Source organism: Canis lupus, chromosome 19 (assembly GCF_003254725.2).
Source record: "Canis lupus dingo isolate Sandy chromosome 19, ASM325472v2, whole genome shotgun sequence".
In the NCBI taxonomy this organism is placed as follows: domain Eukaryota; kingdom Metazoa; phylum Chordata; class Mammalia; order Carnivora; family Canidae; genus Canis; species Canis lupus.
In genome coordinates, this window is record NC_064261.1 from 18,017,372 (window position 1) to 18,040,224 (window position 22,853).

The following is a 22,853-nucleotide window of genomic DNA, read 5'->3' on the forward strand; positions in this document are numbered from 1 at the left end:
TCTAAAGTAATTTTTTTTATTTCTTTTTGCCTTAGAACAGAACCATTAGTGTAGGAGGGGTGAATTCTATTATAGGATTTAAGAAGCAGGCTCAGAAGGGAAGTTCATATGGAGGACAGCAATGCTCTGTTCTAACAGAAGAGAATAGGAACCGGAGGCAACAGAAGACAATTACCTCCTACTTGCTGCCTTGGTTCCTAGTAGGTCTGGGATTCCAAGGAGTCATCAGAAGGGCTTCAGTCTCTTCTCTGTTCAGAGTAGGATGAATCTGAGAATGGTGGAGGTGTGGGAAGTAGATCCTCCAGTCTTGTCCTATTCTGCATCCAGCTCCTAAATGCTGTGGGAACAAAGCAAGACTTAATGAAGGCCAAAATGAAATCCCTTTTGCTTTAGTCCTTTCTCCATCTACTGTAGCCTCTTCATACCCAGTATCCAGTGAGTTATAAGGGATAAAGAGGGATAATAGAGTTGAAGCAAAGAAAAGGACAACTCTTGAGGCTTAGGTAAGGAGGGAAAATTTCCTTCATAGTCTGTCAGAGCTTGCCAATCCAAAATAACAAAAGCCACTTTGGGGGACGGAAGAAGAAAGACAGTGATAAGGACTCCCTTATTCCTCACATAGACACTGTGAAAGAGTTATGAGAATAGATCATATAGGCTTTTTATAGGGGTAACAAAGAAAACAGGTCAACCACAGCTTCCTCCGGCCTCAATTGTGATTCAATTCACCAGACCAACTGGGTTCTTTAGGACAGGAACCCAGGAGGTTGGGCTGAAAACCAAAAGGTAAGAGGGGGTTATGCTTAGCAGAGTCTCCCATATCTAGGAGAGCTGCCACAAGTAAACAGCCTGCAGCACTCATACAGAACAGGGTAGCTAGACTGGACATATCTAGAAATTTATGCCTATCATCACCTATAACTCACTTCCATCTTCTGGAAGAAAGTAAATTACTCTATAATGAATTATGTATGCTTACATACATCGTCATTCATAGTGTGAAGAAAATATTATGTTTGCAGGCCCCTTCTTAGTTGCCTACTAGCCAGGGGAAGCCATGGGTCATTCACTCATTCTGGTTAATTATATATAAGTAGGATCACCTTTACTCCTTCCTGCTTAAAATATAAACTTGATATCTGAAATTGCAGCAGCCATTTTGTCACTATGAGGGGTCACCCTATATAAAAAGGGCTGAAAATCATAGACAGTAATCTTGATATTGTCAAGCTACAGAGCCAATATAAGCAAATACATATGCTCAGATTTCTTTTGTGATACAAAACTATTTGTTTTAAGCCACTCTTTTGGGGTCACTTACAACCTTAAAGATTCCTAAATGATATAGGGAGTCCAGTTGCTTTACTGAATTATTAAAGTGTCACTGACAAGACAAAGGATAGACACCATATGATCATTTCCATAGATGCAGAAAAATCATCTGAGAAAGCACAATATCCAATCATGATAAAAACCCTCAAGACAGTAGATTTGGAGGAAACATACCTCAACATAATAAAAGCCATATATGAAAAACCAACAGCTTATGTCATCCTAAATGGGGAACAATTGAGAGTTTTTCCTCTATGGTCAGGAACAATACAGGGATGTCCACTTTTAACACTGTTATCTTTTTTTAAGATTTTATTTATTTATTCATGAGACACACACAGAGAGAGGCAGAGACATAGGCAGAGGGAGAAGCAGGCTTCGTGTGGGGAGCTTGATGTGGGACTCCATCTTAAGACTCTGGGATCACGACCTGAGCCAAAGGCAGATGCTCAACCACTGAGCCACCCAGGTGCCCCTGTTATTTAACATAGTACTGGAAGTCCTAGCTACAGAAACCAGATAAAAAAAAAGAAATGAAAGGTATCCAAATAGGCCAGGAAGAAGTAAAACTTTCACTATTTGCAAATGGCATATATAGAAAACTCTAAAGACTCCACCAGAAAACACTAGAACTGATAAACGAATTAATAAGGTTGCAGCACACAAAATCAATATACAAAAATCCATTGCATTTCTACACACTAATAATGAGGTAGCAGAAAGAGAAATTAAGAAAACAGTCTTATATACAATTGCATCAAAAATAAGCAAACACCTCCGAATAAACTTAATGAAGGAGATAAGTGAGCTGTATTCTGAAAACTATAAAACACTGATGAAAGAAATTGAAACAACACAAGCAAATGGTAGGATATTCCATGTTCATGGATTAGAAGAATAAATATTGTTACAATGTCCATACTACCCAAAGCAATCTATATAGTTAATGTAATCCCTATCAAAATATCAACAACATTTTTCACAGAACTACAACAAACTCCTAAAATTTATATGGAACTCCAAGACTGAATAGCCAAAGCAATCTTAAAAAAAAATGTACTTATGTACGAGACAGAGAGAGAGAGAAAGTGAAAGCAGGGGGAGGGATAGAGAAAGAGAGAGGGGAGAGAAAATCCCCAAGCAGACTGCTCACTGAGCACAGAGCCTGAGGTGGAGCTCCATCCCAGGACTCTAAGATCATGACCTGAGCTGAAATCGAGAGTCAGATGCTTAACTGACTGCCCCTAGCTAAAGCAATCTTGAAAAAGAAAAACAAACCTGGAGGTACCACAATCCCAGATTTCAAGACATACTACAAAGCTATAGCAAAACAGTATGGCACTGGCACAAAAACAGATACATAAATCAATGGAAAAGAATAGAGAATCCAGAAATAAACCCATGGTTATATGGTCATTTAATCTTCAACAAATGAGGCAAGAATATGCAGTGTGAAAAAGTCTCTTCAATGAATGATGTTGGGAAAACTGGATAGCTACATGCAAAAAAATGCCATTGGACCCATTTTCTTGCACCATACACAAAAACAAACTCAAAATGGATTAAGGACCTAAATGTGAGACCTGAAACCATAAAGAAGAGGGCATAGGCAGTAATTTCTCTGACATCAGCTATAATAATATCTTGATATGTCTCCTGAGGCAAGGTAAACAAAAGCAAAGATAAGGTATTGGGACTATATTAAAATAAAGGTCCTCCGCACAGCAAAGGAAACAACCAACAAAAGTAAAACACAATCTACTGAATAGGAGAAGATATTTGCAAATGATATATCCAATAAAGGGTTAGTGTTTAAAAAAATATAAAGAATTTATATGTAAGTTAACACCAAAAAATAACCACCCCTAAATAATCCAAATAAAAATGAGCAGAAGACATGAGCAAAGAAGATATACAGATGGCCAACAGACATGAAAAGATGTTTAACATCATTTGTCATCAGGGAAATGCAAATCAAAACTACAACAAGATATCATCTCATATCTGTTAGAATGGCTAAAATCAACAACATAAGAAACAACAGAGTATCCAGAGCAAAAGGAACCCTCATGCACTATTGGTGGGAATGTAAACTGGAGCAGCCACTCTGGAAAATAGTCTGAAGGTTCCTCAAAAATTAAAAATAGAAATAGTAAGTGTCTCAGTTGGTTGTGTCTGCCTTTGGCTCAGGTCTTGATCCCAGGGTTCTGGGATCAAGTCCCACATTGGGCTCCCTGCTCAGTGGGGACTCTGCTTCTCCCTTTCACTTCACCCCTTGCTTGTGCTCACTCTCTCTGAAATAAAATCTTAAAAAAATGAAAAAAAAAAAAAGGATTACCATATGATCCAGTAATTCTACTACTGAGTATTTGCCCAAAGGATATGAGGATTCTAATTTGTAAAGATATATACCCTATGTTTATTGCAGCATTATTTATAATTGCCAAATCATGAAAGCAGCATAGGTGGCCATCGATAAATGAATGGGTAAAGAAGATGTGGTATATATACACAATGGAATATTACTCAGTCATAAAAAAGAAGGAAAACTTGCTATTTGCTACAACATGGATAGATTTAGAGAGTATAATGCTAAGTGAAATAAATTAGAGAAAGACAAATATATGATTTCACTTGTAAGTGGAATTTAAGAAAAAAAAAACCCAAACAAATACACAAAAAGAGACAAACCAAAAAATAGACTCTTAACTACAGAGAACAAATTGACAGTTACCAGCAGAGAGGTGGATAGGGTGAAATAGGTGAAGAGATTTAAGAGTTCACTTATCATGATGATCATGTATAGCACTGTATATTAACTATACTGTAATCAAAATAAATAATAAAAATAAAGTGTTGGTTGTAGATAATGACTTAAGCCACAAGTAAACTGAGAGATGCATGGCTTTGTTAAATAATTTTTCTGCCAGTATCTACTCATGCACAATAGTCTTCACTCTAAGACCTTCAGTATAAGAGCACAGTGATAAAGTTGGCTAGAGAAAAGATATTAGGAAGTTAGGACTTTCATTTACATATGAATACACTGGCAAAGACCTGGCTATAGAGGATATTGGAGCTAATGTTCCTAACATCCATTTTATTTCAGAAGATTAGTGTAAGCCAATCATGATAAGACTATGCCCCCTGGAACTGGTTAATTGAGGGATGAGTAAACCTAAGCCAATATGGATCAAGGACCTACTGGAGTTCCTGGGAAAAAGAGCTAGTGTCAGTCTCCTATTAGAAATAATCAAGGAAGGGGCAGCCCTGGTGGCTTAGTGGGTTAGCGCTGCCTTCAGCCCAGGGCGAGATCCTGGAGGCCCAGGATTAAGTCCCACATTAAGCTCCCTGCATGGAGCCTGCTTCTCCTTCTACCTCTGTCTCTGCCTCCCTCTCTGTGTCTCTCATGAATTTAAAAAAAAAAAAAAATCTTAAAAAAAAAAAACCAAAACGAAATAATCAAGGAAGTATATTATTCTAGTGGTTGCTGGCAAGCATATTATGACCATGAGAGTTACCATTTTGGCAGGAAGTCCACTCCATGGCAGCAGAGAATTAGGGTCTCTTATAACATCTCTAAGCTGCTAAATCAATTGGCTCTGGAGTCTATCCCACTTTTAGACTTCCTAATACATGAAATAAATGTCTTTGGTGTTCAGGCCAATTTGAAGAAGGGCTTCTGTTACCTGTGGCTGAGGGTATTCTATGTGACATTGAATTTGGTACCTGAAACTGAAAGGCTATAAGTCTCAGATCCTAAAATGTGATGTGGAATTTGTCTCTTCACAGATGATGTGATTGCACATGTAGCAAACCCTAAAGACTACACACACATACAAACCTATTAAGACTCATAAGCAAATTCAGTAAAGTAGCAGGATACAAAATTAACATATGAAAATCAGATGCATTTCTAAATCAATGAGCTATCTGAAAAAGAAATTAAGAAAATAATCACTTTTACAATGGTATCAAAAAGAATAAAATACTTAGGAATAAACTTAAACAAAGAAGTGAAAGATGTATACACTAAAAACTACAAAACATTGGTAAAATAAATTAAAGACAACACAAGTAAATGGAAAGACAACTCATGTTCATGGATGTTGTTTAATACCCATACTATACAAAGAAATCTATATATTCAATGTTATCCTCTTCAAAATCCCAATGACATTTTTTACAGAAATAGAAAAAAAAATCCTAAAATATATTTGGAACAATGGAGGTCCCCAAATAGCCAAGACAATCTTGAGAAAGAAAAACAAAGCTGAAGCCATTATATTTCCTGATTTCAAAATGTATTACAAATCTACAGCAATTAAAATGATATGATGTATAAAGACAGACATGTAGTCCCATGAAACAGAATAGAGAGCCTAGAAATAAACCTATGCATATATATTCAATTAATTTTCAGCAAAAATGCCAAGAATGCAAAATGAGGAAAGGATAATCTTTTCAACAAATCGTGTAGGGAACATGGGGTATTCGCATGGAAAAGAATGAACTTAGACCCTTGTCTTATGCCATACACAAAAATCAATTCTAAATGGCTTAAAAACTTAAATGCAAGACATGAAACTATAAGGCTCCTAGGAGAAAACATATAGTAAAATCTTGACATTGATCTTAGTAGTGATTTCTCAGATATGATACCAATATTGCAGACAACAAAAGCAAAAATCTGTAAGTAGGACTACATAAAAACTAAATAGTTTTTTCATAGCAAAGAATAATCAAAAGAACAGAAGGCAATCTACAGAATGAGAAAAAATAGTTGTAAGCCATATATTTGATATTGGGTTAATATTTAAAATATATTTTAAAACCCCTAGGACTCAAAGCCAAAAAGCAACATTAAATAACCTGATTAAATGAGCAAAGAGCTTGAATAGACAGTTTTCCAGATAAGATATAAATGGCCAACATATATGTGAAAGGAAGCTCAATATCACTAATTATTAGGGAAATGCAAATCAAAACCACAATGAGCTATCACCTCTATCACCTCACACTTGTTAGAATGGCTATTATTCTTGTAAAAAGCCTAAAATATAACAAATGTTGCTAAGGAGGTGGAGAAATTGGAACACTTGTACACTGCTGGTGGAAATGTAAAATGGTGCAGCAGCTAAGGAAAGAATATGGTGGTTCCTCAAAAAATTAAAAATATAGTTATTGTGTGATCTAGCATTTCCATTTCTGGTATTTTTAAAAGAATTAAAATCAGGATTTCAAAAGATGTATGCATTCCTATGTTATTACAGCATTATTCACAATAGCCAAAGTATGAAAACAACTTAAATATTCATCGATAAATGAATGGATAAAAAAAATATGGTACATACACACAGTGGAATATTATTCAGCCTTACAAAGGGTATCCTGCTATATACAAAAACATGGATAAACCTGGAGGACATTATGATAATTGAAATAAGTTAGTCACTTATTTAACCACCAGGGGTGCCTGGGTGGCTCAGTTGGTTAAGCATCAAACTCTTGATTTTGGTTCAGGTCATGATCTCAGGGTCTTAGGATCAAGCCCTATATCAGGCTCTGCACTCAGCATTAAATCTGCTTGGGATGATCTCTCTCTCTGCCCTTCCCCCTGCTCACACTATCTTTAAAATAAACACAATCTTAAAAAAAAGTCACAGAAGGATAAATACCACATTATTCCACTTTTGTGTGGTATCTAAAATAGTTCAACTTATTGAAACAGAGTAGAATGGTGGTTGCCTGAGGCTGTGGGACAGGAGAATGGGAAGCTATTTTTCAATGAGTATAGCATTTCACATGTGCAAGATGAATAGGTTCTGAGAGATTTGCTGTAAAATATAGTGACTATTGCTAATAATATTATATTGTCTGCTCAAAAAAAAATAATTAACAGGGCATAGCTCATGTTAAGTGTTATTACTATGAAAAACGAGGAGAGTATAATAAGATAAATGTTTATCACCTTAATTGTGGTGATGGTTTCATGGGTATGCTTATGTCCAAACTCATCAAATTACATACATTAAATACGTGCATTTTTTTTTTGGTATATCAATTCTATCTCAATAAAGTTGAGGAAAGGGGCACCCTAGGTGGCTCAGTTAATTGTGCTCAACTCATGGTTTCAGCTCAGCTCATGTTCTCATGGGTTATGGAACTGAGTCCCTATCAGGTTCCACATTCAGCAGGGAGTCTGCTTGGGATTTCCCCCTGCCAATCCCTGTGCTCATCCCCCCACGCACACTTTCTTCCTCTCTCTCAAATATCTAAACACTTTAAAAAATTAAAGGAGAAAAATAGTTAATAAAGCCTGAAAGCATCTGTATTCTTAGAAATTAGGTTCAGATATGGTTGAGCTATCTCTTTATTGTGGTCAACCATAAAATGTTAAGTTTCCAATTTAATAAAACGTTTGCCCATGAAATAATATCCCTAGTTACACAAGATTTTTGAGTCACAAGCATATTGCTGACAGAATTAAAATATAATGGTTGTTTCTACGACTGCTCATTCATGGAAGATCTAAATCTCTTTTGTATGCCATGGGTTTGTGGTTTTATCTTTGTTTTTCCATCTTAGATCTCAACCGACTTAAAATTGGAGAGTTGTTTTTTTTCTCAGAAAGTGAATCTCTCTGAGGCTAAACACCTGAGTAGAAGCAACTGGGAACGATTGAGTAGGGGGAAAGCAAGCTCATTGATGCCAATCACCCTGCTCCCCCACCCCCCACCAAGCTTTCTTAATATCTGGAGACATAGAGGAAATAATTTGTATTGAATAGTAAATTTGGAGACAGTGGGAGGTTAACCATTTCCTACTAACTTCATAACTTTCATGTTTTACCTACATTATTTCTAGTTACTGGTTTATTTAGGACTTGGATAGGAATTCTAAGCCCAATATACATGACCAAGCAAACACTGAAATCCAGTGGAACTGTTAGGGGGTGGATATTTAAAAGAATGTAAAAGATTTCAGTATGGCAATTTTCTTGGTAAAATTCTGCAAAAACTGTAGATATTCATGGGTAAAAGTAGACTATAAAATATTGGTTTGCCCCTATTTGATGAAATGGAGGCAATACTTCAACCGAGAAACACTCTATTGCACAAAAATAGGAAAGGGGAAAATGACATCTCTCTCCAGTTATCACTCTTTGTGTGGCTGAGAACACGAACTTAAGTCCATGTAACTCACACAATTTGACAACAGGGGTCTCTCGGTCATGTTAATACAACCTTCTTTTAATAAATATTACTTACTTTGATGAATGAATCCACTTTTAACATCTTGACATTTGTGTTTTATAAAATTAAATTATCATATAATTGTAAATTATATGAATCCAAGAAGGAACAGGTATGAAAAAATAAACCCAAGAAGAAATATCACAAATGATGTGCCCAAGTCTTCCTTTGATTGTTATCTGCTCAGTGGGGCAGAAGCAATAGTCTCTCAATCAGCTATCCAATTTAAGACAACAGCTCTTTCCGTTCTTTTTGGCCAGAAAATTAGCAATATGTAGATTAATAGAAAATACACTCTTAGGAAATAAACTACATGTCACACTAAATGGTTATGGTAATTGTGAAAAACAGACTTTATCTATCCTGGTATAACTAAGTATCACAATTAAAAAAAATATATACAGCCTAACCACAAAGAGAAAACCGTAAAACCATGCCATTTAACAATTAAGAGTAGTGTGAAGATGGAAAAGTTCTATGGAAAGGCCAATGTTTCATTTCAGATTATAAACATCCAAAGAAATCAGGACATACTCTTGACCATGCATAGTAGAAATCAACAAAGAAGGTTGTTTTTATAAGGACACATTGTTCTGCTCCTTTCAAATTCAGGCACTCATTTATTGGAGAAGCAGTTAACTTTTTCCATCCAGAACACTATAAAATGGATAACTACTACAGGCTATTTGTTGGCCAAAATTAGAAAAATAATAATTTCCTTGCTTACTCATGATGAAATAATTTTTGTCAGAACTTCAGATGGGTTACTGTACACATCTTTCTCTCCCACTCCAACTTTGCCTACCAAAACTTTCAACACTCCTGTTGATTCCACATATGATAGTGTTGCTTCATTTTAAATCTCTCAATGCTACATGATAAATTTACATACAAAACTGATGCTGTACCTCATGCTCACAAGTTGGCAAATAAAATTTGTAAAAACTTTTATCCTTTATTTAATTAATCAAGGTTTTTAATCAAGGAAATGGTATGTGGTGTTCCTTATGTTATGGTCCAAATAGTGTGTTTCTGCAAAATTTGGACATGAGAAAAAGAAGTAATTCCTATGTTTAGCTTCTCCAATTTCTCTTTGGTAATATTATAAAATGCAAATATAAAATCTATATATTGATAGCTAAATACAATTAAATAACATCTATCAATGGCTTTCCATCGTTCTCAGGAAAAATCCTACTTCCTTAGAATGACATACTGTAAATATTTATTGAATGACAACTATGTGTCAGATACTGTTATAGGCCCTAGAGATAGCAACAGACAGAATCTCCCTTCTTTATATTAAAGTAGAAGGACACAGACAATTACAGAATAAATTTAAAAACTATGCAGAGTAATTAGAGGGTGATAATAAGCTACAGAGGGGGAAAAAGTTAGGAAGGGGGATAGCTAGTTCCTGGGACCTCAATATTAATAAGGTCATCAGAAAAGAAAAAAAAAAAAACATGTGAGCAAAGGATTGAAAGTAAGGGAATAAGTCAAGCAGATATTGAAGTAGAGAGCACTTCAGGTAGAACAGCAAATGCAATGGGCCAGAGGCTGTCACATGCTATTTTGTTCAAGGAGCAATAAGGTGGCCAGTGTGACTGAAGGGGAGTAAGAGAGAACAGTAGTGGGAGAGGACATTATTGATGGCGGGGGGTGGGGGGGGTGGGAGGGGGCTTGTAAGCCAATTAATGACTTTGGCTTTTACTTTTGGTGAGACAGGATGCCACTTGAAGATTCTGATAAGGACATAATTTGATTTATATTTTAGAAGGATCATTCAGTCTCCTATGTGAAAAGAGGCATTTAGTAGAACAAGAACTGAAGGAAAGAGTACCATTTAGGAGAATGACTGAAATATTAAAACAAATGTTGATAATGGCTTAGAGTGGTAGAGATAGCTGTGGTTAGAAGTGCTGGATTAAAGATAAATTCTGAAGACAGAACCAATGAGATTTCTTGACAGGTTGAATATGAGGTACAAAAGAAAGAATGAAAACAAAGATTTTTGTTTTGAGCAATTAGTAGAATATGGAATTCCCAATAACGAGTGACAAAGACGACCTATGGAATCATATTTTCTGGAACCACTGCCACAGTTATTTATCTTAAATATATATTTTAAACATTCAAATATACTGATGTCTTGAAGGATACCATTTCCATTTGCCACTCAAAGAAAAAGCATTACCACTTCTTCAATGTTTGAACCTTAACTAGATGATGATAATTGGCAATAGGGATACTGATTGAATATATCTTTTACTATTTAATAATGACAATCTTAAATTTTAATCTGTTGATTTCATTCTTCTTAATTTTAACAATGCAGTTGTTTTACATACACTGGTTATATACACAATTCTTAGATATAAATATAGTTTCGTTTAGGGACATTGTTTATAGCCATTTCAACCACAATTATGAAACTAGCAAAACAAAATAACTTTGAGATATAATCTACATGAGTATAAATCCAGTGGTTTTTAGTATATTCATGAAGTTAGGCAACCATCACCACTATTTAATTTTAGAACATTTTCACCCAAAAAGAAACCCCATACTCATTAGCACTCACTTCACATTCTCCCTCATTCCAGCCCCTGGAAACCAGTAAACTAGGTTCTGCCATGATGAATCTGCTTTTCCTGGATGTTTCGTATAAATGGAATCATACAATATTTGGCTTTTTTGCAACCAGCTTCTTGAAATTAGCATGTTTTCAAGACTCATCTGTGTTGCAGAATGTATTAGTACTTCAGTATTTCTAGTGTCAGATACTATACTATCATATGGATATGCCACATGTGCACATCTTTTTTGGAGAAATGTCTATTCAAATCATTTGGCCATTTTTAAATTGGGTTATTTACCTTTTTATTGTTGAATTGCAAGTGCTATTTATACATTCTGAATACAAACCACTTATAAGATCCATGATTTGCAAATATTTTCTTCCCTTCTGTGGGTTATCTTCGTACTTTCTTTATGGTGTCCTTTTAAGGACAAAAGTTTCAGATTTTGATAATGTCTAATTTATTCTTTTGTTGATTTTGCTTTCAATGACATATCTAAGGAACCATCGACTAATAGGAAGCCAAAAATATTTACTCCTATGTTTTATTCTATGAGTTTTATTCTTTTAGGTATAAAATCCAGGTCTATGATTCAGTTTTGGTCAATGTTTATGTATGGTATGAAGTAGGGGTCCAACTTTATTCTTTTGCATATAAATATGCAGTTGTCTCAGCACCAGATGTTGACTATTCCTTCCTCCATTGAACTGTCTTGGCACCCTTGCCAAAAACTGACCGACCATAAATTTAAGGGTTTATTTCTGGACTCTGAATTCTATTCCATTGATCTATATGTCTATTGTTATGCCAGTAGAAGCTAGCAAATTGTATGCTTAGGAACTAACTACCCACCTATCCCTTTGCATTCACAGTTTTATACTGAAGCATTCCTATTAAGTCTATCTTTCCTACTAAAATGTAAACTTTTGTAGGCTAGGGATAGCTACTTATTTTTGTCTTCTTATAGCCCATGATGTTGATAATGTACCTTAAATTACAATTTTTCAAGTAAAAAAAAAAAGGACTGTCTAAAAAGAACATGGGCCTAATGTACTCATACAGTGTTGTTAACTGCATATATAGTTGACCCTTAAACACTTGAACTGCACAGGTCAGATTTTTAAAAAAAAACACAGTATCATACTGTAAATGTATTTTCTCTTATGATTTCCTTAACAATACCATCTTTTCTCTAGCTTACTTTAAGAAAACAGTATATAATACATGTAATATATAGTATATGATTTAATCAACTGTTTATCAGTAAGGTTTCTAGTTGACAGGCTATTAATTCAATTTGGGGAGGAGTCAGTGCAAGGCTTGGTGCCCCTAACCCTCATGTTGTTCAAGGGTCAGCTGTAATGAGAAAGTCAAAATAACAGTGGCTTAAACAGATATAATTGCTTCCCTTTCACATAAAAGAACTTAGGCAATCAGAGTTGATTTGGCAGCTACATGAAATTATTAGTAACACAGCTCTTAGCTTTAACATTCCCAGAGTATGGTCCCTTATCCTTAAGGTGCAGAAGAGTTACTAGATCTCCAGCCATTATATCTGCATGGCCATACTTCATTGCAAAGGGAAGTTAGGGAATATGATCTTTATTGAGAAGCAGCAACATATCCAGCTAAGAATCAGAATTCTTTTTCTAAGCAGGAGGGAAGGATGGATATTAGGATAAAATTAGCATTCTCTACAACAGAAATAACAATACATTTTCAAAATCCCTGTGGGCCTGAAGAAGCAAGGTATTTAGGAAGCTCCAAGGTGATATACTGTCTTGTAGCTGCCCTTACAGGACTGGACTGAGACAAGCATGGGATGGATATGGAGCTTGTTCTTCCTTTACTTCAGCTCTGATGCCCTAGCCAATTGGGACCCTTATGTGGTTCTATCCTCATCAGTGGGGTGTGGCACTTAAATTTCTATTCCCTACGGAATAGTACCACACAATCTAAATCTAAGTCTTCCCTAAATGCTTAATCTATCCAACTTAGTGTTCCATTTTACAAGAACCTACTCTAGTGTAGAAAACAACCAATTAATTTCTTAAAATCAAAGAAATACTAGGGTTTTATTTACATTAATTCTTAGTATATAAGCAAGTCAACAGAACTTTCAGTGATATTTTAACCACACAAAAGTAGTTCTAATAGTTGGGATTTTCATCACCACATAGCCAACCAGAGACTGACTGTACGAGTAAGAGTATGTTATCCTGGATTACACAATTGTGAGGCAACCAAAACTTACCGTTTTCTGTATATTCTACAAAGAAAACATATTATCTTTTGGCTGACCTGTATACATACTTTCAATTCTCAAGAATACTTTTTATACTTTTATGTTGCCTCCTACCCTGTTCATGGGTAGTTCTAAATCAAACAATAGTAATTTCTCATTTGAAGAAGTAAAATTCTTACGCATTATTCTTCTTCCTGCTATATTCAAAACATTGTATTATCATTCTGGTACCTGAAGCAGCCAACCTGTAGCCACTCTTTCTTTTAGGAACTGTACTTGTTTTTTTTTTTTAATTTTTATTTATTTATGATAGTCACACAGAGAGAGACAGAGAGAGGCAGAGACATAGGCAGAGGGAGAAGCAGGCTCCATGCACCGGGAGCCCGACGTGGGATTCGATCCCGGATCTCTAGGATCGCGCCCTGGGCCAAAGTCAGGCGCCAAACTGCTGCGCCACCCAGGGATCCCTTAGGAACTGTACTTGTGTTTTCACTGAGCAAGTGTTCTCCTCGGAGAACTCTTTAAAAAAAAATTTATTCATGAGAGACAGAGAGAGAGACAGAGAGAGAGAGAGGCAGAGACAGGCAGAGGGAGAAGCAGGCTCCATGCAAGGAGCCTGATGTGGGACTTGATCCCGGGTCTCCAGGATCAGGCCCTGGGCTGAAGGCAGCGCTAAACCGCTGAGCCATCAGGGCTGCCCTTCCTTGGAGAACTCTTATTGTTGCCACCCCCAAGCTATAACCCAAACTCAGAATAACAAAACTGCAAGGATGTCCATTATACCTACATCATCTAGGGTACCTTCCAGATGGTCTCTGGATTGCTCCAAGGTTTTACTCCCTCACTTTAGGAAAGAAGGAATGCTAAGATAACTAATTGTCTTGGTTTGCTTCATATTTTAAAATTAGCTAAATGGTTTTATAAGAACTACCCTATTTTGCAGACTCACAATGTGGGAAATTCATGAAAAGTGAGAAAGGGAGAGAGTAAGAGTGTGGGGTGGGAATGAAAAAAAATCTGTTTCTCCAGGTTGATTTTGCATAGGAAAAGTGCTATTAATGTGAATATTTTCAGTGACTGTGTGCCTTTAAGATGAGTAGAAGCTTTGTCATATTTGTACACAAAGACTGATACAGTAACTGTCAACAGGCTTACTTACAAGATTTTATTCCTGGTTAAAATAACCTTATCTATTAATGATTATGGCTCACAATTTATGAATCAGATTAAAATATTCCAGAGACTTGCCAATGCCTGTAAAACCCATAATACAGGGCAGCCCTGGTGGTTTAGGGGTTTAGTGCCGCCTTCCACCTAGGGCGTGATCCTAGAGATCTGGGATCGAGTCCCACGTCAGGCTCCCTGCATGGAGCCTGCTTCTCCCTCTCTCTCATAAATAAATAAAAAGTCTTTAAAAATACTTAAAAACCCATAATACATTCTTACTCCATGGAAAAATTTGCCAGAATCCTTAAGAATTAAGAAATAATTATAGATATATACACATATAAAGATAGAAGGTCTATATGGGTTAGTCTATAAATAAGCTAAGCCTAAAAATACAAGAATCTAAGTATCACCAGGTGAGTAGTTCAGAATTATTTGCCCAATACTGTGGGACTAGCCTGATACTTATCAAAGATAATTAAGAATAGGTATTCATAAATTTATTTAAAAACATGATGCAAGTTTGATTCTAAATAAAATTAGCCACCTATATAATAATTTCCAGAAGCTCTATCTGTGTAAGAAGTCCAGTTTCCATGAGGTGGTGAAAGCTTTCTCTCTGTTCCTAGTAATAAAAGCTATAGATGCATCTTATTTGCAGAGGCTGGCTCCTCCTCCCATCACTATGGGTTGGTTGCATGGGTATGCCCTGACAGAGGGTGATTTACTTTATTTCCTCCTTCTCTTATTACTGTCTTCTATAATAATTTTTTTCTTGACTTGCAGATGTATGAAGTGTTCTCATTTGCTTTTGCTCTAAAATCAAATCTGTTTTATCTTAATCATTTGAAATGGAAATCCCTACTCAAAATATTAGACATGCTCTGGCTTCCTAAAAGCAGACATAAACAAAGCAAAACATAATTTCAACTTTTTTTGAGGAGGTAGAGTCATTACTGTGAATGTCAATCACTATACTCTGATATTACACAGGAGTTTCAGGACCTGCTGGGGTGCATGAGATGACTGGGTCATATACTAAGGTTCCGGAAGGCTGTACTTCTCTTTGGTTCTTATATTTACTTCACTTTTTAAATACTTTAGGTGTTTTCTATTTTTCTGCCTTGTAAGCCCAATCCTTTTAAACTGATCATTTATTCTGAACACAGCCCAATTCTCACAGTTCCTTCACAGCTCCCATGCTCTTGAAAGCAAATAACATAGCTAGTTAGAACTGGGCCTAAAGAAAGCATAGACATAGTAGAAATAAAGGATATCCAGGCTATTACTCCACATTCCAGAGCCCATCTCAGACTGAATATCCACAACATGATTCTTTACTGAGGATAGAATTATTCTCAGTACAGTGCTCCAAGTATACACTGCTAATAATTCAGCACATGAGAGGAAACCCATTTACCATCTTCACTATAAGCTTTGCTGCACAAAGGACTTAAAAACTTTCTGGTTTTTGGTTGTTTTAAAGAATGAGTTTGTCTTGCTGCACAAAGGACTTAAAAACTTTCTGGTTTTTGGTTGTTTTAAAGAATGAGTTTGTCTTTTAACTCAGATCGGGATAAATCAATCATGATGGTGAGTGGTAGCAGAATGTGACATTCCAAAATATGCTTCTTTGGCATTAGGATTATTTTGCAAAACTGCAGACCCAGAAGAGGCTCTGAAAATAGAAATAGAAGGTAGCCTTTTACAAAGGAAAACTATGTTTATAAGGAAATTACATTAGAAAGGAGCCTGTGGGGGGGGGGGGGTAGAAAGGAGCCTGTGCCAGGAAGAAAGCTATTACCAGAGATAAGTTCTTCACCTGAGAGACTTAGCTTGCTGGCAAAACAACTTTTGCTTACCAAACATTTCCTCTTCTCACCTTCCTATGAATTACCTTCCCTCCTTTGAAACCACAGATCCCCAACCCTTTCCTTAGCTCAGGATGGGATATACACTTCAGTTGTTTAGCTGCCTTTTGAGTCTAATATATTTCTGGGGTTTCCATAAGTATGCATGTAAGCAATTAAAATTGTCAATTTTTTCTTCTATTAATCTTTCTTATTATAAGAAGGGTCTCTCCGCCAAGCACCTAGGAGGGTAGAGGGAAAATGCTCATTCCTTCTCTACAAGGGACAGAGATCCCCTTTACATGGGACTGACATATTATGGAATAATAACCTTATCTCTAGTAACCTTACAGAATAATTAAACATTATTTGGTTAATTAAATTAATTTCAATTTTAATTTGGGTAATGTTGGCATGGTAAAATTATTGTTTCTTTCTCAACCCTCAGATTAGGCAGATTAGTAAACCTGGATATCAAGATATTATGCAAAGCAAATGTCATCATTTTAAACAATATTAAGGGGGCAGCCCGGGTGGCTCAGTGGTTTAGCACCGCCTTCAGCCCAGGGCCTGATCCTGGAGACCCGGGATTGAGTCCCACGTCGGGCTCTCTGCATGGAGCCTGCTTCTCCCTCTGCTTGTGTCTGCCTCTCTCTCTTTCTCTCTCTGCATCTCTCATGAAGAAATAAATTACAATTAAAAAAAATATTAAGGAATATTAAATTTTTATGAACTTTCTAAATAAGCATTAAAAGCCTTAAAATGTTCATAGTCTTTGACCCAGTAATTCCACTTCTAGGATTTTATCCTAATAAGAGGACTAGAAGTTTACACAAATATCTATGTGCTTAAGATTTCAGAAATTATAGCACTGTTCATATTGATGAACGATTAGAATTAATGTACACTCTAATAACAGAATACAGTCACACAAGAGAATTCTATGCAATTATTAAACATAATGTTTTAATGAAATCCATGAGATATTTATAACACATTAAAAGAAAAAATAAGCATGAAAAGCTGTACCACAGGAAAAAAAGACTGGATAGACTTATACTAGTATGTAGTATCAACAGTTACCTCTATCTGTAAGATAACTGTGGATTTTCATTTTTTTCTTTTTTAGCTTCTTTGTAGTTTTCAAATTTTCTATAATGAATATGTATTATTTTGTGATTAGATAATAATGTTGTATTTTTAAACAAAAAATTAGGCTATAGTCTTTAAAAATTATTACTAGTGTTAAAAACAAGACAACAGGGTCAAAATGAAGTCACTTATGCTAAGCCCCATGTCACTAAACCAAGACTTAATTACAGCTTCAGTTCTCTCAGGAATGAAATCGCAAGTCAGTCAGTCAATTGGAAACTGCCTGATCATCAGCACTATATAACCCACTTGATAGCCCCATGTCATCCCCTAAAAGAAAGTAGCCTTGTAATAATGAACCCTGTGTATGTTGTGTGTGTTTGGCGTAACTTCCTAACTCTTGCTCCCTCTGGCTATAAAAGTCGTTCATTTAGTACAACTCCTCAGAGCTCTCTTCTATGTGCTAGAGGGATGCTGCCCAATTCAAATCAGTTTTTGCTCAAATGAATTCTTAAATTTAAAATTCGTCTCAGTTTATCTTTTAACATGAATGATGGAACAATGGACTGTCAACTTCATTGACAAAGCTACTGTAGAAAAGGAAAGAACAAATAATGAAAAGAACTTAGAAACAAAGTTAGACAGGAAAAGTAATTGGATGAAGATAAATGTAAATAACTTTTATTTTCACAAGGTTTTAATGAAAGCACTTATCTGCCAAGATAAGTTTAAAACTTTCATTAAGGTTTTAATGAAAGCACTTATCTTGGCAGAGAAGAAAGCTATTTATCTGTAAGTTGCAAGCTTAATTTGTGATGTACAGAGAAAACAGTTTTTAGTAAAATACACATAACCAGAAAATGTTTCTTTACCTATTTTGCCATAAGAGGAGATATATAGATGTGAAAGCACTTTATAAACTTGAAATGCCTTGCAAATAAATCTATTGCCATTATTGTCAGATTATCCCATTCTACTTCTGGTAACAGCTATGTAACTTGACGTCTTATATTTACACAAAAAGTAAAGTTCCAAGAGTTTTGAAGATACTCTCATTCTCATTATATTTAGGCAGTAATATGTCTCTTGGTTGCCAAATGCAGACAACGGCCTAGTGTGATAACCCCACGTCAGCCTTAGAATGCTGTACTCTTGAAAATACAATGCAACTTAAATCCACAATAGATGAAATCTTTTTTCTTACTTCAGATACAGGAGAAGTGTTAGGAAACATCTAGTGCTCTACTGCTTTTAAAAGACCCCCCAAAAGAGATGAAAAAATATAAGTAAAAACCTAGCTTCTGTAGCTGCGTGAATTTAGCTGCTCTAACTTCTTTTTTTTTTTTTTTTTAAATTTTTTTTTTTAATTTTTATTTATTTATGATAGTCACAGAGAGAGAGAGAGAGGCAGAGACACAGGCAGAGGGAGAAGCAGGCTCCATGCACCGGGAGCCCGACGTGGGATTCGATCCCGGGTCTCCAGGATCGCGCCCTGGGCCAAAGGCAGGCGCCAAACCGCTGCGCCACCCAGGGATCCCAGCTGCTCTAACTTCTTAGAAATCCTAAAACTGCCCAGACAAGGTATTGGATTAGGCCAAATGGATGATGCCTCACCTGACTCATCAGCTATCACTGATAAAGTGAAGTGAGATGGAATAGTAGGCACAATATAATTCAGCTTTTTCTCTGTGGCCTAATGCACCTAGAATTTGGCATCACTCTTTTACACCGGAAATACACAAGATCATTAGGGGCCAGGAAGTCTTGGGGTTTTACTCTAACTTCACCACTAACTTAAGAATGTGATATCAGGCTAGTCACTTAACCTGCACAAACGTCAAATTTCTTATCAGTAAAATGTGACTCAATGAGATAATGAATTTGAAAACACTTTGTAAAACTAAAAGTACCAAGGAAATAGTTCTTCCATCCCAAAAGATCATCATTAAAATTTACCATATGGAAGAAAAGCACACATGAATGAGACTTGACTATGACCCACAGATAGATTTACAGTATTATCACATCATGGAGGACCACACGTCTGATAAAGACAAAGACTGGGCACCAACCTATACCTGAGAAAATTCAGGTCTCATGGGAAACACAGAGCTCCTAGCTGAATACTCTGTGGGTGGTATGGAGATTATTCACCAATCTGTCCTAATTTCAAAGGAAGATAACTGTATCTTGAAAAGAGGCCTGTAGAGGGACTAACAAGAGATGCATTTATATGGGCATCAAGCGCCAGTCTAAATTAAAGTTTTATAAAGCAATGAGAAAGGGTCAGAAAGAAAACATTCTTGCAGGAGGTGGAGTCCTTGAAAGTCAGCTTTGATGGATAAACAGTGCATGCATCTGACTGACCAATCTTTTTGGTAGGCAGCTTCATAGACTAGGGCTTTCCTTTTTAAAGAACTTGGGCTACTCCTGAATCTAAGAGGCTGAGTCACAAACAATGCTTAGCAATGAAAATAGCTTCTTATTGAATTGTAGAATTTTATTTTCAAAGGGGAAGTAGGGGGTGTGACACATGCAGTAGCCTGCAGTCTGCCACTGTCTTTACCACCACTGTAGCCAGAAAAGCCAGCTGATGTGTCAGACATGTTAAAAAGTGAAAGTATGCTACAGCGTATGGTAGCTCTTTATCCCCAAGCGTATCAAGAAAGAAATTATAAGGCCAGCTTCCATAATGGTGCCTGTTATGCAATAATAGGGATAAACCAGGTGCTTGGGAACTCAATTTTCTACAGGGTCCCATAAATGTAGCCATATATTGACCCATTCTCTAATGGAAATAGCTGGAGAAATAGAAATATCATGACTATGAGAACATCAAAGGCCTCATTGGAAAAGCCCCCACACAGAAAAAATGTGTGGGCCTGAATTCTTCCATTCTGGAAGGGTAAAGGCCTGAGCTGATGATGCTGGGATGAAACACTGAAGTCATTAAAGAAACAAAACAAGTATAATAAAGTTGACCCACAGATCATTAAATAGCCTTTTCCCTTAGAACTAATGCTAATTTCATAGTTTTGATTTGAAAGATGTGGAGAGACATTTGGCATTTTTTAGTAATAAAAAGAAAAGGTCATGATCATTTGTTCCTAATTTATCTCTAATCTTTTCTAAAAAATCATTGATTCCTAATCTGTCTTTTCCTTCATTTTTTTTCCACCTGAGGAACTATTTAATGCCTATTTTTAAATTTTACAAAGATGTTTTATATTCTTCAGTTACCTAATGCATAAATAGTACTCAACCATTTTTTTTGTAGTACAAATGCTTCTTAGAATGGTTAACCATTCCTGCCTACTACACGCTTCCTAAATCTAAATTTACATATCTACAGTTTAATCAAGTTGTCAAAATCCAGTTTGAAGTTATATTCCTTCCTCAAATTTCTTTATATCCACTTCTCTTGAAACAACAATTTTTATGTTTTACCTAGGATTATGCTCGTCTATGTACAAGTCTTCTGTATTTCACATCAGGTTCATTAAGAAAGAATACAAAAGGTAAAAGTGGCCTTTGTAGTCAGAATATTCTGGTTTCAAATCCTTCTTCTGCCACTTATTGGCAGTAAGGGCTTCATGACCTACAACAAATTAGTTAACGTATCTGAGACTCAGTTTTCTAATCTGCAAAATGGGAATCATCACTTCACAAACTAGGCTGTGTTTGTTTTTCTCCCTTCCTATTATACCTGAGGTGCTAGATAAATGTATTTCTAAAGACTAGACACAAAACGAGTAAGGTAGTAAAATTGGAGGCGTTATAAGCAATCTCTTTGAGGAAGGGTTACGAGTTTGAGTTATAGGTATATACTTGTGCCATCATTATACCAAAGCAGCTAGTGCATTATACTGAGGACACATTAACACACGCCCTAAGTGTCTCACCCAGTGTACTGACTTTAAAAATATCAATATGATCTTATTTCAGCACTATTATTTTATACAGTATCCTAGATGCTGTAGTGGATAAACCTAAGTCTATTAAAGAGGTGAACCATAGCAAGTAGAAATTTGTGGATTGGCTTACATACAGCACATAAAAAGTCTATTATAAAACTAGCATCGGCACCCTTGGGTGCAAAGCATTTTCTGAGTATTTGTCATGAGTTGTTTATAGTACTTTACTCATTGTTTCATAAAAGGTGCTCCAAAATTGTAATGGATACCCCTTTTTAGTAACTTCTGTCAATTTAATTCTGGCCTCTGTATATCACCTTGGAATAAATGAGCCCAAATATCCCTTCTCTGAGTACTGCTTTTACTCCACAAGGCACATATACACACAAACACTCCCCACCCCATGACCCACCTCAGCTTCCTGGGCTGTTTATTACCATAACTTTCTCAGCTCCAGCCACATTACTTAGGTCAGTATTGGCACACCTCAAGGTAGCCAGATCATTCTCCTAAAGAATGTACAAATAGTGTCTAGAAATTTGTTAGTAAGCTTCCTACAAACAAACTTGGTGATCCCTTTATTCTCCCTGAGACCAAGAGGAAGAAAAAGCATCCTTGGTACTGGTGACATTCCAACTCAACTTATATCCCCTTGATGCCCAGCAAAAATAATAAAGCAGCAAAAATATATTTGTCCAAACCCTCTTCCCCAAAACTAACATTAGTAGTATCCTTGCATGCAAACCCTTTTCTGGGTATATATTTGTTAAACATCATATCCATTTTTAAAAATGTATAATAGATACTAAGAGATTAAAACAGATACAAGAAACATTAAAACTAAAATAGCACAAAACTGTACCTCAAGCTCAATGAGTATTTTATGTATTCTAATCTCAATTTCTCTAGCTGATTGTGTAAGTAGTAATCTATCATGTATGCATTAGCGCAGTCATTGTGCAGATCAAAAGGTAAAACCATCCTAAACAGGAAACCAATATTCTTCCTGTTTAATCAACAAATCTAAAAATTTATTCTTTTCAACTATTTACTCTTGTCCACCACACCATAGTGCTCCACATGTTCATCATTGTTTTATGACAAAGAGAAAATTTTCATGAGCCACTTTTGTATCCCCACCCCCTTAAAGAAAGAGGGAGGAAAAATTGTTTCATACAGAAGGCGTTAGTTGTATGAATTACAACTGCCACCTAAGTGTGGGCTCCTGTAACCAACAGGGATTTTACCTACATCCATTCAGTCAGTTTATGGGGGTTTAAAGAAATTCCAAAGAGTCATCAGAAGAGGAAAAATAAAGGTAATGCTTTTTGCCACACAGGTAGAATCTTTGAAAATATGTGTAATATGTAAAACATTTTGACACCCCCATAAATATTTTTCCAGAATTAACAGTA

General features: G+C 35.9%; 1 protein-coding gene across 8 annotated transcripts in view; it reads right to left on the minus strand.

The window, feature by feature from the left end:
* ADAD1 (adenosine deaminase domain containing 1) overlaps positions 1 to 22,853 on the minus strand; it is a 98,541-nt gene continuing 75,688 nt past the window's right edge. For all 8 annotated transcript variants that reach the window (XM_049097409.1, XM_049097413.1, XM_049097408.1 and 5 more), the window contains one exon: positions 1 to 337. In XM_049097409.1, the coding sequence (XP_048953366.1) occupies positions 179 to 337 (159 nt within the window). In that variant the 3' untranslated portion in view covers positions 1 to 178. The remainder of the gene's footprint in view (positions 338 to 22,853) is intronic.